At 35.4% G+C, this 17,743-nt stretch overlaps 1 protein-coding gene across 2 annotated transcripts in view; it reads left to right on the top strand.

The window, feature by feature from the left end:
- The window catches only part of LOC138699819 (protein Wnt-5b-like), a 2,020,855-nt gene that overhangs the window by 1,378,560 nt on the left and 624,552 nt on the right, over positions 1 to 17,743 (top strand). Inside the window, exon 7 of one of the 2 annotated variants that reach the window (XM_069825994.1) lies at positions 16,184 to 16,326. In XM_069825994.1, the coding sequence (XP_069682095.1) occupies positions 16,208 to 16,326 (119 nt within the window). In that variant the 5' untranslated portion in view covers positions 16,184 to 16,207. Of the gene's footprint in view, positions 1 to 15,289; positions 16,327 to 17,743 lie in introns of those variants that run through there. The other variant, XM_069825995.1, reaches the window with a different exon arrangement.

The raw sequence follows: 17,743 nt of genomic DNA, 5'->3' as shown, positions 1-17,743 counted from the left end.
TAAAATTACGTAAGTTGTGTCCCTAGGTCTGAAGTCGAGACAGACAAGTTGATTGCAATGCATGGGGGAAAAAGATACAAATAAAAGAACATGCTTGAAATCATCTGAGAATTGATTGCTAAACACTAAAGATTATGTTCTGATAAATCATCGGCATCGCTCTCTGTGTAAGTTAAAGAAAAAGCCTGATAGCCATCTTTATGACTCCTGATTTATACAACGAACAAGAGAAACAGCTGCTGCCTGATGGTTCTGTGTAATGAAACAGATACAGCTGGGATCATTACACGATCATGCGCCTGGTATGCACTCGGTTAGATCTGGACTTATCGTTACTCCGCGTTCCTATCTTTTAGCAAATCAAGGAGAAATGTTTAATATTCTGTAATTGAGATCTTACATTGCGATGGATAAAACCAGCTCAGTCAGGAAATGAATACTTTTTTATTAGTTCTTCTTCTGATTTCTCTTCTTCTCGTCACGGATTATGCATTTAATCTGTATCGCTTTCACAATATGATATCTTATTCTTGATTTTCGTGTATTTCCTTTCAAATAGGCTACTGAAGCTGTAGGCACTCATAGCTCAATTCCTGGTCACGACTTTGATGCTCCTTTATTATCGATATGGCTTAGGTCAGGAGTTCTCAAACTTCTTGACACCGCGTCACCCTTCATATGTCTTATTTTCCGTGCGACACCCCTTCACCCAAAATTTAAAAGAAACCCAAATTCGATTTGGTATTTTTAAAAAGAAAATGGTCTTTTTAAAATATGGCTTTTACACTTTTACTACGTCATACTACTTTTGACCAATAAAACAGTACGAAAGAATGTGTTTCAACCAATCATAACTCCTTATCGCTACAATTTTATCACTTCCCTAGCATTTGTTTATTTTTGTCACTTTCCTAGCATTTGTTTGTTTTTATAATTTCCCTAGCATATGTTTAATTATTTGCCGACATTTCAAACTGCAAATTCTTTACGATACTATAAGATATGCTTTGCGATCGTCATTTGTTTCCTGCATAGATAGTCGACTGAAAATGGCTGCTCCGTTCAAACATTTTGGAGAAGGTAACATTAGTGAAATAGAATTTAATAAGTCAATTAATATATATTTTATTGTATTAGAGCACTTCATTTTTTCTAATCTCTATATACTTTTTTTGTTTTTTTTTATCACCTCCCTTACTTACTTACTTACAAATGGCTTTTAAGGAACCCGCAAATTCATTGCTGTCCTCACGTAACCTCGCCGTCGGTCCCTATCCTGTGCAAGATTAATCCGGTCTCTGCCATCATATCCCACCTCCCTCAAATCCATTTTATATTATCCTCCCATCTACGTCTCGACCTCCCCAAAGGTTTTTTTCCCTCCGGCCTCCCAACAAACACTCTATATGCATTTCTGGATTCGCCCATACGTGCTATATGCCGTCTCCATCTCAAACGTCTGGATTTAATGTTCTTAATTATGTCAGATGAAGAATACAAAACGTGAAGTTCTGCGTTGTGTAACTTTCTCCATTTTCCTGTAACTTCATCCCTCTTAGCCCCAAATATTTTCCTAAACACCTTATTCTCAAACACCCTTAATCTCTGTTCCTCCCTCAAAATGAGAGCCCAAGTTTCAGAACCATACAGAACAACCGGTAATATGAGTGTTTTATAAATTCTAACTTTCAGATATTTTGACAGCAGACTAGATGACAAAAGCTTCTCAACCGAATAATAACAGGCATTTCCCATACGATTTGTTTGTTTTTTTTTTTTTGCCAACATTTCAAACTGCAAATTCTTTACGGTAGGGCCTACTATAAAACATGCTTTGTGATGGTCATTTGTTTATCGCATGGATAGTCAGCTGAAAATGGCGGCTCCGTTCAAACGTTTTGGTGAAGGTAACATTAATGAAATAGAATTTTAGTAAGTCAATATTTTATTGTATTAGTGTACTTTATTTCTTCTAATCTTTATATACTTTCTTCTAATCGTTAATAGTCAATTAAATCCCACTCGAGTTTTGATTTTCTCTAGATAAATCAAAACCTGTAGTAAGATTAATGTTAATAAAAGTTATATAAATTAATGCACTTTAAAACTTCACTGACGTCCCTTGGTATGTACGTATGGCCGTTTCGGAGTCCTTTACTCTTTCGTCAGCTATTGACTCTTTCTTGCTGTTTTCTGCATAACTTCCTCAGTCTTAGCGTCTCTTATTGGATACATTAAACAGTACTTTTTTTAAAACCTTCCCTTGCGCAGAACACTGTGAATGAATGAATGATTGTCCAAGTTCGACAAGTGGCATGGGGTGGCATTCATTGATCCGATGCTGACAAGCGTACCATCCTGCCTTATCTATGACAGTCAGGTCCCATCCTCTGCAGAGTACCTAATAAGCCCTAGAGCCGGAGCCCTTTCTGTATTAGTAGCCTGTCGGAAACCCTACTAACCCCAATTCACACCAGCTTATTTTTAACCTTTGTAGATGATAGAGGAAACACGCTTTATTAGTATGTAATGATACAGAACAAGAAGAATAATATTGAAAATATCATCCTAACCAGTGGCGATTCCTCCGTGAAGGATATGAGGATGATCCTACAGTTTAATTTCGTGCCTCTGAGGATAGAAAACATTTTAATTACAGATTTTGATTTTCAATGCGTCCTGACGTAATAATTTTCTTTAATCTTCCACTTTCTGTCGTGAGTTGTCGCCACTGCACAGCTCAGAAATAATTTCCGAGGAGCCATCCAATTATCTTACAGCAAACTGTTTTTTCTAGCAGTGAAGTTAGTGAACAGGAGAGAGTGCAGAGGGAGGGGTATGGCTTGAGTTTAACCGCGTTTGAGGATATGACCGTGTATCCTAATACTACGATTCTTCTTCCTGGGTGATGGAGACCCTCTCAGACACTACAATAAGAATTTTCAAGTGCCCTTGTAGTCTTCTTAAATGCAGTTCATTGGTCATTTTAAAAGAATAGAATAAACGAAATAATAAATAATTTAAAATGATATAATATAAAAAAATAAAATGAATAAAAACCAAAATTACATAAAGATAAATAAAATAAGCTGTAATAAATTCAAGAATTAACAGGACTTTCAGATGACAGGACAGCCGAAAGAATATCTGAAGTTCTATTTGATCATTTAGAAGAATTTAACTATAGCAAGAAATTAATTGCGCAAACGTACGACCGAGCATCGGTAAATATAGAGCAGTACAATGCCTTAGGAGCCATCTTCGCAACTAAAAAGGGGAGGAGAATCGAACTTCACTAGAAATAAATTGCCAGTTTCAGAATGGTGAGTCAAAGACTAACATAGGTAAATTTGTATTGATTTTGCATTCTCTATTATTATTATTATTATTATTATTATTATTATTATTATTATTATTATTATTATTATGATTATTATTATTATTAATACTATTATTATTAATATTAATATTATATTATTATTAATATTAGTTTCTGTCTTGGTCATCAGTCGTCAATCTCATATCCTAAATACAAAAATTATCACCAGTCACCACTGATCCTAACAGTCTTATGAAAGAAGGAAACTCTAAGAGGATAAAGAAAACTGATTTTCTAGACACTCTGTGCTCACCGAACCAGTGTTACTTTCCTTCCAGCAAAACAATTCCGAAGTCCCAGTTATCGCCATCACAGTAGGACGTGTAACATCCATCCATTACTTCAGGTGTGGAGAAGCGATCCGAGGGGGGTCTTTTTTTGAATGGAGTTTTGGTAGGAGGAGTTGGGAGAGGAGAAAAAACTTCTCTTTTGTCTCGGTCAGCACCAAATCTCATCTCGAATTGTTAAACCCCGAATCCACATACATACCTAATGACAACAACAATGCCATGTCATAATTAACTGTGAGACATCTAGCAGATGACAAATGAAACAAAGATATCAAAGGCTGCAAAGAAACAAAAAAGCAACTCTGGGTCTCTTCCTGCGCTTGAAGCGGAGGAAAAAGGCGGCTTGTGCGAGCCACAAAGGATATTATAGATTCACCGCACCCATATTTTATGTACTACCTACATAATGTCTTTTATATGTATAATCATTTGTTATTTAAAAATAATTCAAAAGACCTTTCGTGAGAGGAGAGTTAGACACCTCACTACTCGTCATAGCGGCGCAACTGATGAAGGACCGTATCAAAAATATAATTAGAATTGTAAAGAACATTAATCCATCGCTTTGATTAATGTTCCACTGAAGAATATAATGCGATGTTTATGTAATGTATTTAGATGTCTACTTTGCTTACTTCTCGATCTGTTGCTATTCCAGGAATTTGTTACTGATAGCATTGTTTCCAATGGGTGTGTTATTTTCAGGAATTCGATATGAAGACTGAAAAAAGATAACATTTTGTATTACAGTAATGGAAGCTCACGTTAATGGCTGGAACGTTGACTTTGCAATGGTTATGTCAGGAGGAAAATTGTCCTTATATTTTTCCGGAACATTTTCTGCTTAATCACATTGTTTCTTTCTTGGCTTCCATGGTTACAGCTTCGAGAGCTGCACATGATTGCTCATTCGGTATAGTCAACGGATTGTCAAAAGTAAGTCACAAGTCGTCTAATCTTTGATCGATGTCTCAATACTGACTTTAAAACAAAAGTCATTGTCACGTCTATTAAACCACAAACATAAATACTGATTAAAATGTATTTATTTATTATTTATTTATCTATCTATCCATTCACTTATTCATGCATCCATTCATTATTTGTTCATTTGTTTGTTTGTTTGTTTATTTATTCGTTTATTCATTTATGTATTATATAGCCTATATTTGTTTGTCTCTTTATCTATTTATATATGTAGAGGTAAAGGTAAAGATATCTCCGTCACACGCCATGAAGGCACTTGGGGGGCATGGAGGTATAGCCCCATACTTTCTTGACTTCGGCACTAAAATGAGGTGGTGTGATCGGCACCACGCTCCGACCGCCTTTTACCCCGGGAAAGACCCAGTACTCAATTATGTAGGCGGCTGAGTGAACGTCGGGGCCGTTCTGGAAGTTCTGCAACCAGAAAAATCCCGTCACTACTCGAGATGGAACCCCGGACCTTCCAGTCCATAGCCAGCTGCTCTACCAACTGAGCTACCCGGCCGACCCCTATTTATATATAGTGTTATTTACTTAGTTATTACTTAATTTATTTACTTTTTTATTTATGTACCTACTTATTTATTTGTGCCCGCCGAGTTAGCTCTGTGGTAGCATGTCTGCCTCCAGACTAGCCGGCCCGAGTTCGATTCTCGGCGAGGTCAGAAATTTTCATGTAAAATTTCTACCTCGGAACTAGGAGAGATGGCGGTGCACAACTTCTGATCACTAGATTGTGCATCAGTAGGCCTATGCCTCGGTTAAATCCCAAATCTCTCCGCAGTGCATATGAAGAGAAGACATATGTCACTGTTGATAGTGATTCGTCCGTCGGATGGGGACGTTAAGCCTGGCGGCCGCCTTGGTGCTATTCGACAGGAGTAGGCTACATGCCAGCACCGGGTTTCCCCTTCTCCCTTCCTCATCTTCATCATTATCATCACTCATTCCCTACACGACACTTACACGAACACTTACACATACGCTCACCCTAGTACACGACATAGCTCTCCACAGATACACATCGTGTACAGTGTGACCCGCCGAAGTGGTGTACAAGTAGAAAATGGGTCATAGTTCATGAAGCATTCTCCTTCATAGTACTAGAAATGACATATACCGTATGCATACAAATATTAGACTATCAGTAGTAATGTTAATAATAATACTTCAATTTAAAATCATTATCTAGCAGATTATAACTTATATATAATGAAATATTGAGTGAACATGAGAGTTTCCGTATGCATAGTTAAGTAATTTACAGAAGGAACGAGTTACAATAAAAAGTGCTACTTGATTGAAAAGTACATATGACTATGACTCTATAACTTCAGCGTTAATATACGAGTATTTATATCTTAATTCCACTTTATGCTAGGTCTAAATGTCACTGTTTATAAAGACAGACAATACTTATAAAACCTGCTAACACCAACAAATTAGTTCTATGTAGAAGTATGTAATTTTAAATTCTTACCGTTTAGTAATCCCTGACATAGGCGAGAAACTGACACGTAAAAGAAGATGAATAGAAACAGGTACGATGACTAGGAATGGATCAGGCACTGATGATTGTCATTTCCTGAGAACCTTATTGATTAGTCTTGTCACAATTAGATTGTATGTAGGTAGATATATATATATATATATATATATATATATATATAATATAGGTGGCTAAGTAGATATGTAGGTAGGTAGATAGGTAGGTAGGTAGGTAGATAGGTAGGTAGGTAGTTAAGAAAATAAATAAAAAGGGAGTAAACAATGAAAAGGCAGATGTAAATAAAGAAGAAATTTCAGAAGGAAGGAACAATTGAGGGGGAAAAAATGAGGGTTAAAAATTGGAAAATTAATGTCTGGAAATAGAGGCAGGAAATATGTACATAGTAAAAGAAAAACAAGGAAGTAGTGAATATTAAGGAAAGGATGAAAGACACGAAAGAAAAAAAAATAAAATTATAATTCGTGCGTTAAATAACAGGTCGAAATTTTAAATCTACGATGACTGTGTCTCTATATTTAGTCCTAAAGGTATAAAACTACTTCTAATATACTTTGACTAGAGCCATTTCAAAAGATAACTGAATTTCGCTTTGCAACTCTTTACAATCACAAAGCACCCGAAACCATTCTCATAAAATAATTTTGTGTGAGAAACATAAAATTTTTATGACGCCATTACGTTCATGGATGTTGGACTGTTTATATAAGGAGTTTTATCTCTTAGTTGTAACTAAATTTTTATTCCATTCCGTGTACATAAATTTAGAAGTTGCTGCTACTGGCTTCTTGCAATCTCTTTGCAGCATCTCCACCTAACCTTTCTCTTCTCCGCCCAATAAAGGAAGACTAGCAAATACCATTCAGATGGATTCTCATACATTTCACAATGCGTAGGCTATGGGGTTATTTAGTAATAGCAGACAAGATGATAAATTATTATTATGTATAGCATATATTCGAATATAATGATATTTGCACATTTTATGACATCAACTAAATAAGCTGCACTATGATTCAAGAGGTATAATAGCTCCTCCGTACCAATTTGATTCCATTCTCCTGAAGGAAGTAAAGGATCAGAGAAGTAGAGATTTATATCCTTTCTTTAATCCTTAAATTCACAAAGTATCCTACAGGACACAACAGGTTAATAGGCTATATGCTATAATTTTAATAGAACAATAGAAAAAAATGGGTAGGAAAATTAAAATGTCACTCTTTTAGCTCTCATCTTCTATTTTGTTCTTGTATTGTTTTGTATGCTTTGTCTAATGGCAGCCTCTAATTTGAGGAAGCTCTGATAAATAAATATAATTGTACAACATATAAAATATGGACATTACGATAGTAGTTTTCTTTACAGTCCGACACGGTTTAATAAACTAGTGTGAGAAATGAAGTTTTGCCAATTTAAGGGAAAAGGGTTTATTGATTGATCCTAATGGCCGCATTAAATACCTAGGTATTAATTTTAATGATGAAATCGTTTTTGATAAATGTGCAGTTTTTACCACATTCAGTAAAAATATCTCTAAACTCTGTCTCTCCCCTTTATTAAAACCTGATCAGAAGGTCACGATTATGAATCAATATCTCTGGCCCACTCTTACTTATCCCTTACAGTGTGCTCCACTCTACCAAATCAAAACCAAATTTCTTAATGATTTAGATAAAGTTACCAGAGGAGCATGCAAAGAGCTTATTGGTCTTCCTCATGACTGCCCAGAAGGAATGTTTTACTCCCCTAAAAAGTATCGTGGTCTTTCGTTAATGAAAGCATCTTGGGAAGCATATGTACAACACATAAATATCTGTAATACTCTTCTTCGTGCTGATGATTCCCATCTCCACAATGTTAGGGACCTTGTAAGTGAAAAAGTTTCTGCTCTGTCAAAATTGAATATCACAGCTATTGATGCTATCAACTGGTCAGGTCGTAAAATTCGTAAACACTTAAGAAATGACGCATTCCAAACTTGGACAAACCATATCTTGCGTGGTAAAGGGGTTATTGTTTATAGTGAACTCCCCAAGGCTAACTCATGGGTAAGCAATCGAAAGAGTCTATCTTCCTCGGAATGGACCAATGCTTTAAAAATGTCAAGCAATATTTCGGCGGTTCGCGCAATACCGGGCAGAACTCTAAGCACAACCCGCTGCCGTCATCCAGACTGTAGCGAGCTTGAAACACTTGGACACGTGCTTGGACAGTGCCCCAAAGGCGAGCTGCTGATCATTGCTAGACATCATCGTGTAGACTACGACATGCTTTGGCGATATCGTTAAAAACTTTAAATTGGGAGATTCATGAGGAAGTACATTGTGTATCATCAGATGGTTCTTTTAGACGGGCAGACATTATTGTTATCAACGGACGCTTAAAACGGGCTCTTGTTCTTGACCCTACTATCCGTTTCGAAAGAAACCTAAATCAGGCCACCGAAGTTGATATTGAGAAGAAGTCTATATATGAACCTTGTCTGCCGTATCTTTCTCAAAAGTACAACGTCCCTCTTAAACAATGGTCCGTCATTGGTTTGCTGTTTGGCAGTAGAGGTTCAATTACAAAATTCACATGGAATTATTTTAAGGAACTTCACATTCCTTTTGATTATGTAATGTCTATTCTTATAAATATTATCAAGGATTCTATTCAAATATTACATCATCATCATCTCTATTTCAATTAATCAACTTATATTTTCCTTCAACAATTAACTTTCTTTTTTCTTTAATGTATCACATCACATTATATTGTACATGTTTATTGTATTCAGGACCCTTGTTGTCACTCAAATTCTTTGAGCTGATGTCTATAATTTAGAAATTTATTATTATTACGACTTATTTCTGTTTACCAATATAATATGCGAGAGGTCATCATCATCATCCGTCACGAATTAGGCCTGTGTAGACCTGTTTCGGCCCCATCTAGCAGTCTTCTAAAGGATCTTCCTAACCGTCGACATCCTCTGGGTTGATATTGCATCATCAATTTGGGGATTCTTGAATTGGCCATTCATTTTACATGGTGTAGCCAATTTAGTTTGTATCTGTTGCTTTTTTCTTCTACTGACTCTACTTCTAATTGTTGCAATGTGCGAGAGGTCCAGGAGGAAAATATAGGCTACTCTTTCACAAATTATTGAACCATTTAGAAAACATCTCCCAACATAAAGATGAGATGTGGTAAATAAGTAAATAAGCAAGACATCGTTATTGTTAATACTATATTATTATTATTATTATTATTATTATTATTATTATTATTATTATTATTATTATTATTATTATTATTATTATTCAGTACAGTACGTGGTAGTGTAACTTTCCTCTCTTTAGTAATATCTTATATAAGTTGGCAACACTGAAGAGACGGCCATATTAGCCTTATAGGAACTACTCTTACGTGATTATCACTATACTTAATCAGCAATCACCATCATAATAGCCTACTAGCGCCTCTCCGATATGCACCTCCCTAAGAGAACTAAAAGTTGAGTCCGTTATTCCTGGATGAGTAGTCTGAAGTAGGCCTATATAGGCCTATCATTAAAATAAGTAAAATTACATTGTTATGGGTGTAATATATCTAATGTTTATGTTATTGATTTCAGTGATTGTGAGAGGTGTAGGCAAATTCCGTCTGATTGTGAGAGGTGTAGGCAAATTCCGTCTACTATGTAATTTGCAATGTGACATGGGAGTTGTATAATTTTAAATTGCTAACAGTAAAAAAGAAATACAAAGTAGATATTTCAGTTTTACTTTTAGTCGTATTTTGCCAGCCTGGATATAATACTTCTCCATTATAATTTGATCAGTTATTTTTATGTAACACCATCCAAAGCTAGAGGATGCTTATTATCCTCAGAGGAAACGTGTGATGTTTCTTGGGGAAATGAAAATTGATAATACAAAAACAGTAAGACGATTTAAGTATCAAATATCGCTTATCCTCAGGGCGATTTTTTCAACGAACTATTATTAACACGAGAGATCTGCATTCTTAAATCGCTGATCGCAAAATATATATATATATATATATATATATATATGTATATATAACTTACATCTTCATATTTTGTTTTTATATTTTAAGAGGTTATGTGCATCTTTCGTAGGTAGAAATATTCAGTTATAAATTATTTTCAATAGTCCAAACTTAACGTATATGTGGATATTTTCATGTAAATTTGTGCAGAATTCATTCCACATACACATTTATTTATTTATTTATTTATTTATTTATTTATTTATTTATTTATTTATTTATTTATTTATTTATTTATTTATTTATTTATTTATTTATTTATTTATTTAAGCTGTATAAATGGTAAAATAAACAAAATATTTCACTTTTGGGACTTGTACAATCTACATAAAAAATGAAAATTATTTCCTTACTTCAATGCATATTAAATGATTTCATTTATTCGTCTTCTACATTACAGTTCAAGAATAAAAACTATAAACAGTAATAATATTCATAACATGATACAATTTACAAATGGCTTTTATAGAACCCGAAGGTTCATTGTCGCTCTCACATAAGCCCGTCTTCGGTTTCTATCCTGAGCTAGATTAATTCAGTCCCTAGCATTAGGGGCGTTCGCCCATAAGAGCTGCAGCACTCCCTGCTTTGACAGGAAAATTAAAATAATATTTATTTTAATTTGTAGAAGAATTGTTACAGCTTTTATTGGTAAATTGCTTTATATTTCATCTGGCCGGGAATATGTAGACCTACTATTATCTTATGCATAATCTTTTTACGCGTCGACTGTATTGGAATTGACACTGCATTCAAAGTCGTCCTGGGATCTGAAGGGTGGGACAGCTCATAGAGAGTGTGTCTTGCACGGTCAGGGGATAGAGAGGTGAAGGGAAGCAGAGGGAAACTGCCGCTGTTTAAAACCCATATTTCGCTGCAGTGGCTTGCAGAGCCAGGCGACAAGGGAAGATCTTTCCTCCACTCCCACACCGCTATTGTAATGCTATGTCAAATGGATTCTCTATTCCCTTGAAACTTAATGACAAAATTTTTATTTTCTCTTCACATACTTACTGTTGTAGAATCTTATCGAGTTAATATAACGAAATTAATATTATCTTTTGCCTTATTATTACGTATATATCCAGCCTCCAGCAGAACTTAATATTTGCCTTAACTCAAAATGATTGCACGAGTAGAATCCTTTTAATATAGCATGTAAAATACGAAAGAGACTTCTTTTCCACTTTTAGAACATTGCTTTGGTGTGACATCTTAGTACCGTAACTTAACCAGTGCAAATATGCAAGCATGAGTGTGTGTGAATTACAGAATATTAATTTTATTTTTCTCAACTTTCCCTTGCGAAGAAGATTGATGTAATGAAATGAAATTAAATGGTCGTTCGTTACCCGACTTAAATCTTACTCAAGCTTCATCCAGCCGAAATAGTGCATATACAGTATGTAAGGAAGTATAACAATGAAATTTACGCTAAGCATTTGTGGTTATGTGGATGTGAACAAAAAAGATTCTGTATTTTGTTTTCCTTGCCTCCTCTTCGGTGGTGACACTGCATAGACTAGGAGTGGTGTGACAGATTTAGGACATTTGCCCCTAAAAATTAAAAAGCACGAATCTTCGCTGTCTCACCTGAAAAATGTTGTTTCATTGGCAATGTCAGGCAAAACTAATATTGCTGCGCAACTAAGTGAAGCGAACAGAACAAACATTCTCAAACATAATCAAGAAATGAGAAAAAATCGTGAAATTATTTTAAAAATATTGATTTTGTGGCCAATATGAACTTTCCCTTAGGAGACATGATGAAAAAACGATTCGAAGAACCCTGGTGTATTTCGTGGGTTGCTACAGTTCGTTAGTAATCTAAACGAGCCTCTCAAAAATCATTTGGAACATGCCACTGTTTAAAGGTAGTTCTAAAACAATTCAGAATGAACTGGTAGATTGCATGTTGAGTGTCTGCCGATCTGAAATTCAGACTGAAATCGATGATATTAGTTTTTTTAACCGATTATGGCAAATGATGTCACAGACATCTCCCAACTAAGTCAGGGAGTTTTGATTTTTCGATATGTAGTGCATTTATTTTTGTCCTATACGTATTAGTCATCATTATGTCAAGAAGTAAAATTTGTATTTACCAAAATCTACTGCAGCTCCCCCAATCCACAAGTTCACGAACCGCCACTGCCTAGCATCATATCCAACCTTCCTCAAATCCATTTTAATATTATCATTCCATCTACGTCTCGGCCTCCCCAAAGGTCTCTTTCCCTCAGATCTTCCAACTAGCACTCTATACTGTATTAGTTTCTAGATTCACCCATACTTGCTTACATGCCCTGCCCATCTCAAACGTCTGGATTTAATGTTCCTAATTATGTTAGATAAGTCATAACATGATAAAGAAGAAACATTACAAAACGCCTAAAATGTATAACGAAAACGCATTTGTCGCTTTCACGAAATTCATTTTTAAGCTTCTTGCGTCGCGTCGCACGTAGTCACTGCTCGCAGCAGTGGGAAGTGACCGATCAGCCCCGTTAGGAATCTTGTTGGAAGTCTTCGAGCTCCGATTGGCAGTGCATAGCAGCACTGACTTCCCGCTTTTTTCCTTACATTTGCTTAACCCCTTCTTTTATCAAACTTACACATCAATGTGAGTAGGGGAGTGAGGTTTGTTTGATCGTACATTAAACATCTCACAAATGCATAACTTCCTGGTCAGGAGATCGGTATGACGCAGGGCAACTGCTGCTACGTCACTGGACAATCAAAAGACAATGGGCATTCAGTCCCGCGGACGGAACACAATTTTTCTTTCATAATCCACACCCGGGATTGAACCTCAGAGCTTTTTGTTAGGAAGTGCACGCACTATACACATAACTATAACAGTAGATCTATTTAGAAGAATGATACAGAAATGTTTTATTATCGGAAATAATATATTCTACATGTTGCGAGAATTGTGTTGTATTAATAAATGTTAGTATGAGCACAGTCTAGTATATACAGTCACGAAGCTCAATACGTAGTAAATATGCATCCATAGATAGTTGCTAACCACTAGGATCGCTAATATCGCCTCATTACAGACAATGCGAAATAATATCGACACAGTTTATTGTTCGTAGCACCCTCACAACTCAAGCTTCTTGACTGTATTAATAGCTGTGGTATGAGGATGTTTCGCAGGCGGAGTAATGGTCGTTGAAAGAACGCGGTCTTCTTGAGGTCGATTACAGGCTGGGCGTAGAAATTAGATAAAAAGTTCCGAAATCAGACATTAAATATGAGTTCAACTTAAAGGAAAATGGTGCAAAAGTAGTCTAACAAGTAATAATAGTAGGCTTAACAGTAGTAGTAGTAGTAGTAGTAGTAGTAGTAGTAGTAACAGCAGCAGTTGTAGTTATAGTTGTGGTAGTAGTACTAGTAGTAGAGTAGTTGTAGTCGTAGTAACACAAATTTATATTCGAAATAATGAGGATTTTTTTTTCTCGGAAACGTTCACAATACAAACGAATAGACAGAAAAGAGATCGAAGACTCTTAAGAAAATGGAAGACGATATGAAGAAATAACAATTTAGGTCTACTTATGATGGAATAGACCTGAGTGGTTTAATTCAGATTTTCACAATTTGAAAGGAATCCCTGAAACCATTTTCAGGTCTCAAATACATTTTTTGAAATCTGTAAGCTGTTGGAAGGCCAGGTTTTAATTTATAATAGAGGAAGTCAGGAGTTGTCATAATTTCCGCAAAATTTTATTTGTGTTTCTTGTCTCTTTTTTTGCCATACGTTTCTTAAAATAGTTCCGTACGTACATCATTTGTATCATATATAATACGAAATTAAATTCATTTCTAATTTCATTACCATATTTTTTGTCTTGCAATACGTTACAATCTCTTAGAAAACATTCCTATTTCTTCCATTCTTCGAAGACTTTTCTTTCTTTCTTTCTTTCTTTCTTTCTTTCTTTCTTTCTTTCTTTCTTTCTTTCTTTCTTTCTTTCTTTCTTTAAATATACGTTGTTTCACTGATACCACTTCATTATAGATTTTCAAAATAACTTACAATTTAAATTCATAATTTTACACATATATAAGTTATAACCGTTTTGTTAGTAAGAAGTATTTGTAATTGTATTTATTTTGCTAATAATTTTAACATAAAATATAATATAAACAGATAAAACTTTAACTCATCCTTGAAAGAGTAGAACTCGTGCACAGGGGCGCATTGCTGAATTTAAATTAAGAAGTATATAATAAGTTCTTACAATTTGTCTTATGTCTACTACATAATGAGAATATATAAATCGAAATTTACAATATTTCATTATTTATAAAATCCATACATAACTTTTTAAATTTAATACTAGAACTATTAGAATTGAGAAGATTAGGATATTTAAATATAAATGTGTTATATATTCTTGGGCCTAAATTACTACTATGATTAAATACTGTAGCAGTGTTGCATTTTGGTTCAAACAATCTTAAAGAATTGATATATCTTTTGTTTCACAACTATGATAATACAATGTAACTTAAACGAGTCAACAGCGTGCTTCGTGATGTTAGTGATACTTAGTTGGAGAAATAACTTGTAATTGAAAGGTATGTACAAAAACTGTGACAGTTTAAACACCAGATATTGCCTGTCCCTCGAGGCGATTGTTTTTTATTTAGATTAATAAACGAAATCTCTCTTTTTTCGAAGAATTTTCTGGTTGGATGCACGATTGAACATGTAGGTATCACGGATGCAGTGCGATGGGACATCCTGCCACAGGCAATAAACCACCGCACAAACACTTACAACTAGACTGGAACGGGACATGTCAGAAGAAAAAAAGATTTAGGAGGTCATCTTCATCTGGACCTAGGGATGCTGTAACACGCAGCTGTCTCTTTCTAATTGAGTCAGATAGAGAGAGGGGATCCATCATCCAATCGTTGACTACTCGTACAATAGGTGGACCAATAGCCCGTTTGTCTGCGGGGCGGTAGGGAGGTATATGAGCCAATAACGAGGTTGAAGCCCGGCGCATGGATCTACAATAAGGGATAGGTAAACATATTCCCGACAGTCGTCGCGCGACGAACATTGTACGCGAGTGCTCCGTGCTTAACGGCTTGACGTTTGAAATTCGAATACACCACGTGTTCTTGTATCAACTCACGGTGACCTTGGGTGTTTATTACAGTGAATCTAAGTGCAGAAAAATATGTAAGGAGATTTTTTTTTTAGTTAGACTACCGTGTTTTTATTCCTCTAATATATATTTTAATGCGATAAAAACACTTACCAGACTGTGAGAAAGTTGAATAGTAATGCTATAGCGTGACAGAATTTAATTAAGTTGGTAGTACTTACATGTTTTTTTTTTAAAGAGACATTGTTAACGCACTTCTTTTGTTATGACATCTGAAGATTTTTAGCGCGTTAATCACGAGGACTATGTGAAGTTCTTAGGAACTGATATTAACGGCCATTGAATACGGGGGATTGTTTTTATTTAATGACATTTGTGTAAATACTAGTGTATTAATTATTTATCAGTGGTTATTCTTGTGTATTTTGTGTGTTGTGATATGCATGTGGTGGTTTCAAGATAATGAAAATGTGTTAAACTAATCGTGGCCATGTTTCAAAATGCTTTCATATAACAACCTCAGAGTTTGCTGTGAGAAAAATACGTTAATTAAATCCAGTATTAGAGAGAACGTGTTTATAAAGGAGATACCGGTAGTAAATTTTAGTCATGTTAAAATTTATTATAATTAAATGTAGATACGTAACATTGGTATTATATCAAAATGTCTCGGCTTTAAATTGATATGTGTTGCTCCTAATTCGGAGTTATGTAGTGGAGAATTCTCGACTATTAAAAATCAGCCCGTGTTTGTGTTTCGTAACATCGGCGGGCGGCGAGTGTCAACTATTTGTTGCTACTACTGGTTTACTGACCGGAGGGGACTGCTTTGCAGAACGAAGACTACTACCTGGTCACCATGGAAATGCTGATCGCCTTGGTTCAGCGACACTTGTTCCTGCCTCCGATTCTTCTGCCCCTGGTCCTCCTGCTGCCCAGGTGCTCAATTGGGGCGCAGTCGCACTCCGGCAACTGGCTGTGAGTACCTGATTTTTAATTCTCAGGCAGGATTCCGTTTGTGTGTCACTTCGCGAACCTAGGGTCTGAATGTTACAAAAGTAAATTAGCCTCAAGTCAGAGGCGGTCTCTAAATCAATGTGTTACGTAATATAGGTTATGCAATATACAATAAATAAATAACACAAATACCTTATTACTAAATAATGAGCATTTTCTCCCCCGTTTGCAAGTCTGTTAAACTTCGTCTTTTTTATATTTCTGTGCTTTTAACTGGCCTAGATGACTGAAATAATTCTTTTGATTGATTTCTAGAAAGACTTAAATACTTTTGCATTACGTTGAGTGAATTTAAGATAGCCTATTTATTATTTTCTTCTAGTTTATCAATAAAGGCTGGTTCACAATAAACCGGAAACGAGAATCGGAACGAAAACGAAAACGGTAAAATTGTTAAAATGTGTACATTTAAATGTGAGCATTCACAATTAACGAAAAGCTTGCCGGAGCCCGGGATCGGGAACGGAGAGTTGGCCAAGTTTCAACTTTGGCGTTCACGTTTCCGATCACAGCCCACTAGATTCATTCTATTGCCATCTAAAAGCTATTTTGTCGTCGTATATTTTGTAGAAAGAAGACCGTGACATAACCTATGCATTATTTTGTTCTGTGCTGTGCATTATGGAGCAAGTTTTATTTGATGAGATTCTAATATTGAAATCCTCACGTTTACGATAAGAGGCGCGCCTCGTATAAAGATGAGAAAATGAAGGAGAGTACGTGGCTTTTAATAGCTGCATCTTTGAACACCGATCGGAAGCGAATCATATTTTATTACTGTATTGGTTGTATTACACACTACATATTCATGCTTCAATTCAATAACTACTGTTGTGTTCATTTTTGTTCTATTACAAATGTTTCTTCTCTAATTATTTTACGTTATGGTAGACTTAAAATAGGTTGTGATAATAAAGATGCATGGGCATATTTATAGTACAGTAGACCTACATAATGAAATGTTTCAGTTGAAATTTCGAAGTTGGTTAACCTGTGTTTATGTTGGCTGCCTTGTACTCATGAGAGAATGCCATTGGTCAATTATACACAAATAGACTAACATCAGAATGCGTAATATCGACTTTACATATCGTTATTGACACGCATATCGATGCATAGTCGTCTACCTTCTCGGTTTATTGTGAATCAAAAATTTTCATATTCACGACCTCTGCTTCTCGTTTTCATTCTGGTTCTCGTTCCCGGTTTATTGTGAACCAGCCTTAAGGTTATTACTTTATGATTTTATCGGCTTCACGATCTGCTGCTTCTCGATTTTTCTACGCTACTTCTGCCACGAGTTGTCTATTTAAATATTTGTATGGGGATTGCATTTGAGGGCATGCGAATAACGTGTTCATTTTTCTTTCAAGTTTTA

The sequence above is a fragment of the Periplaneta americana genome, chromosome 5 (assembly GCF_040183065.1).
Source record: "Periplaneta americana isolate PAMFEO1 chromosome 5, P.americana_PAMFEO1_priV1, whole genome shotgun sequence".
NCBI lineage: Eukaryota > Metazoa > Arthropoda > Insecta > Blattodea > Blattidae > Periplaneta > Periplaneta americana.
This window is presented reverse-complemented; position numbering and strand designations above follow the sequence as displayed.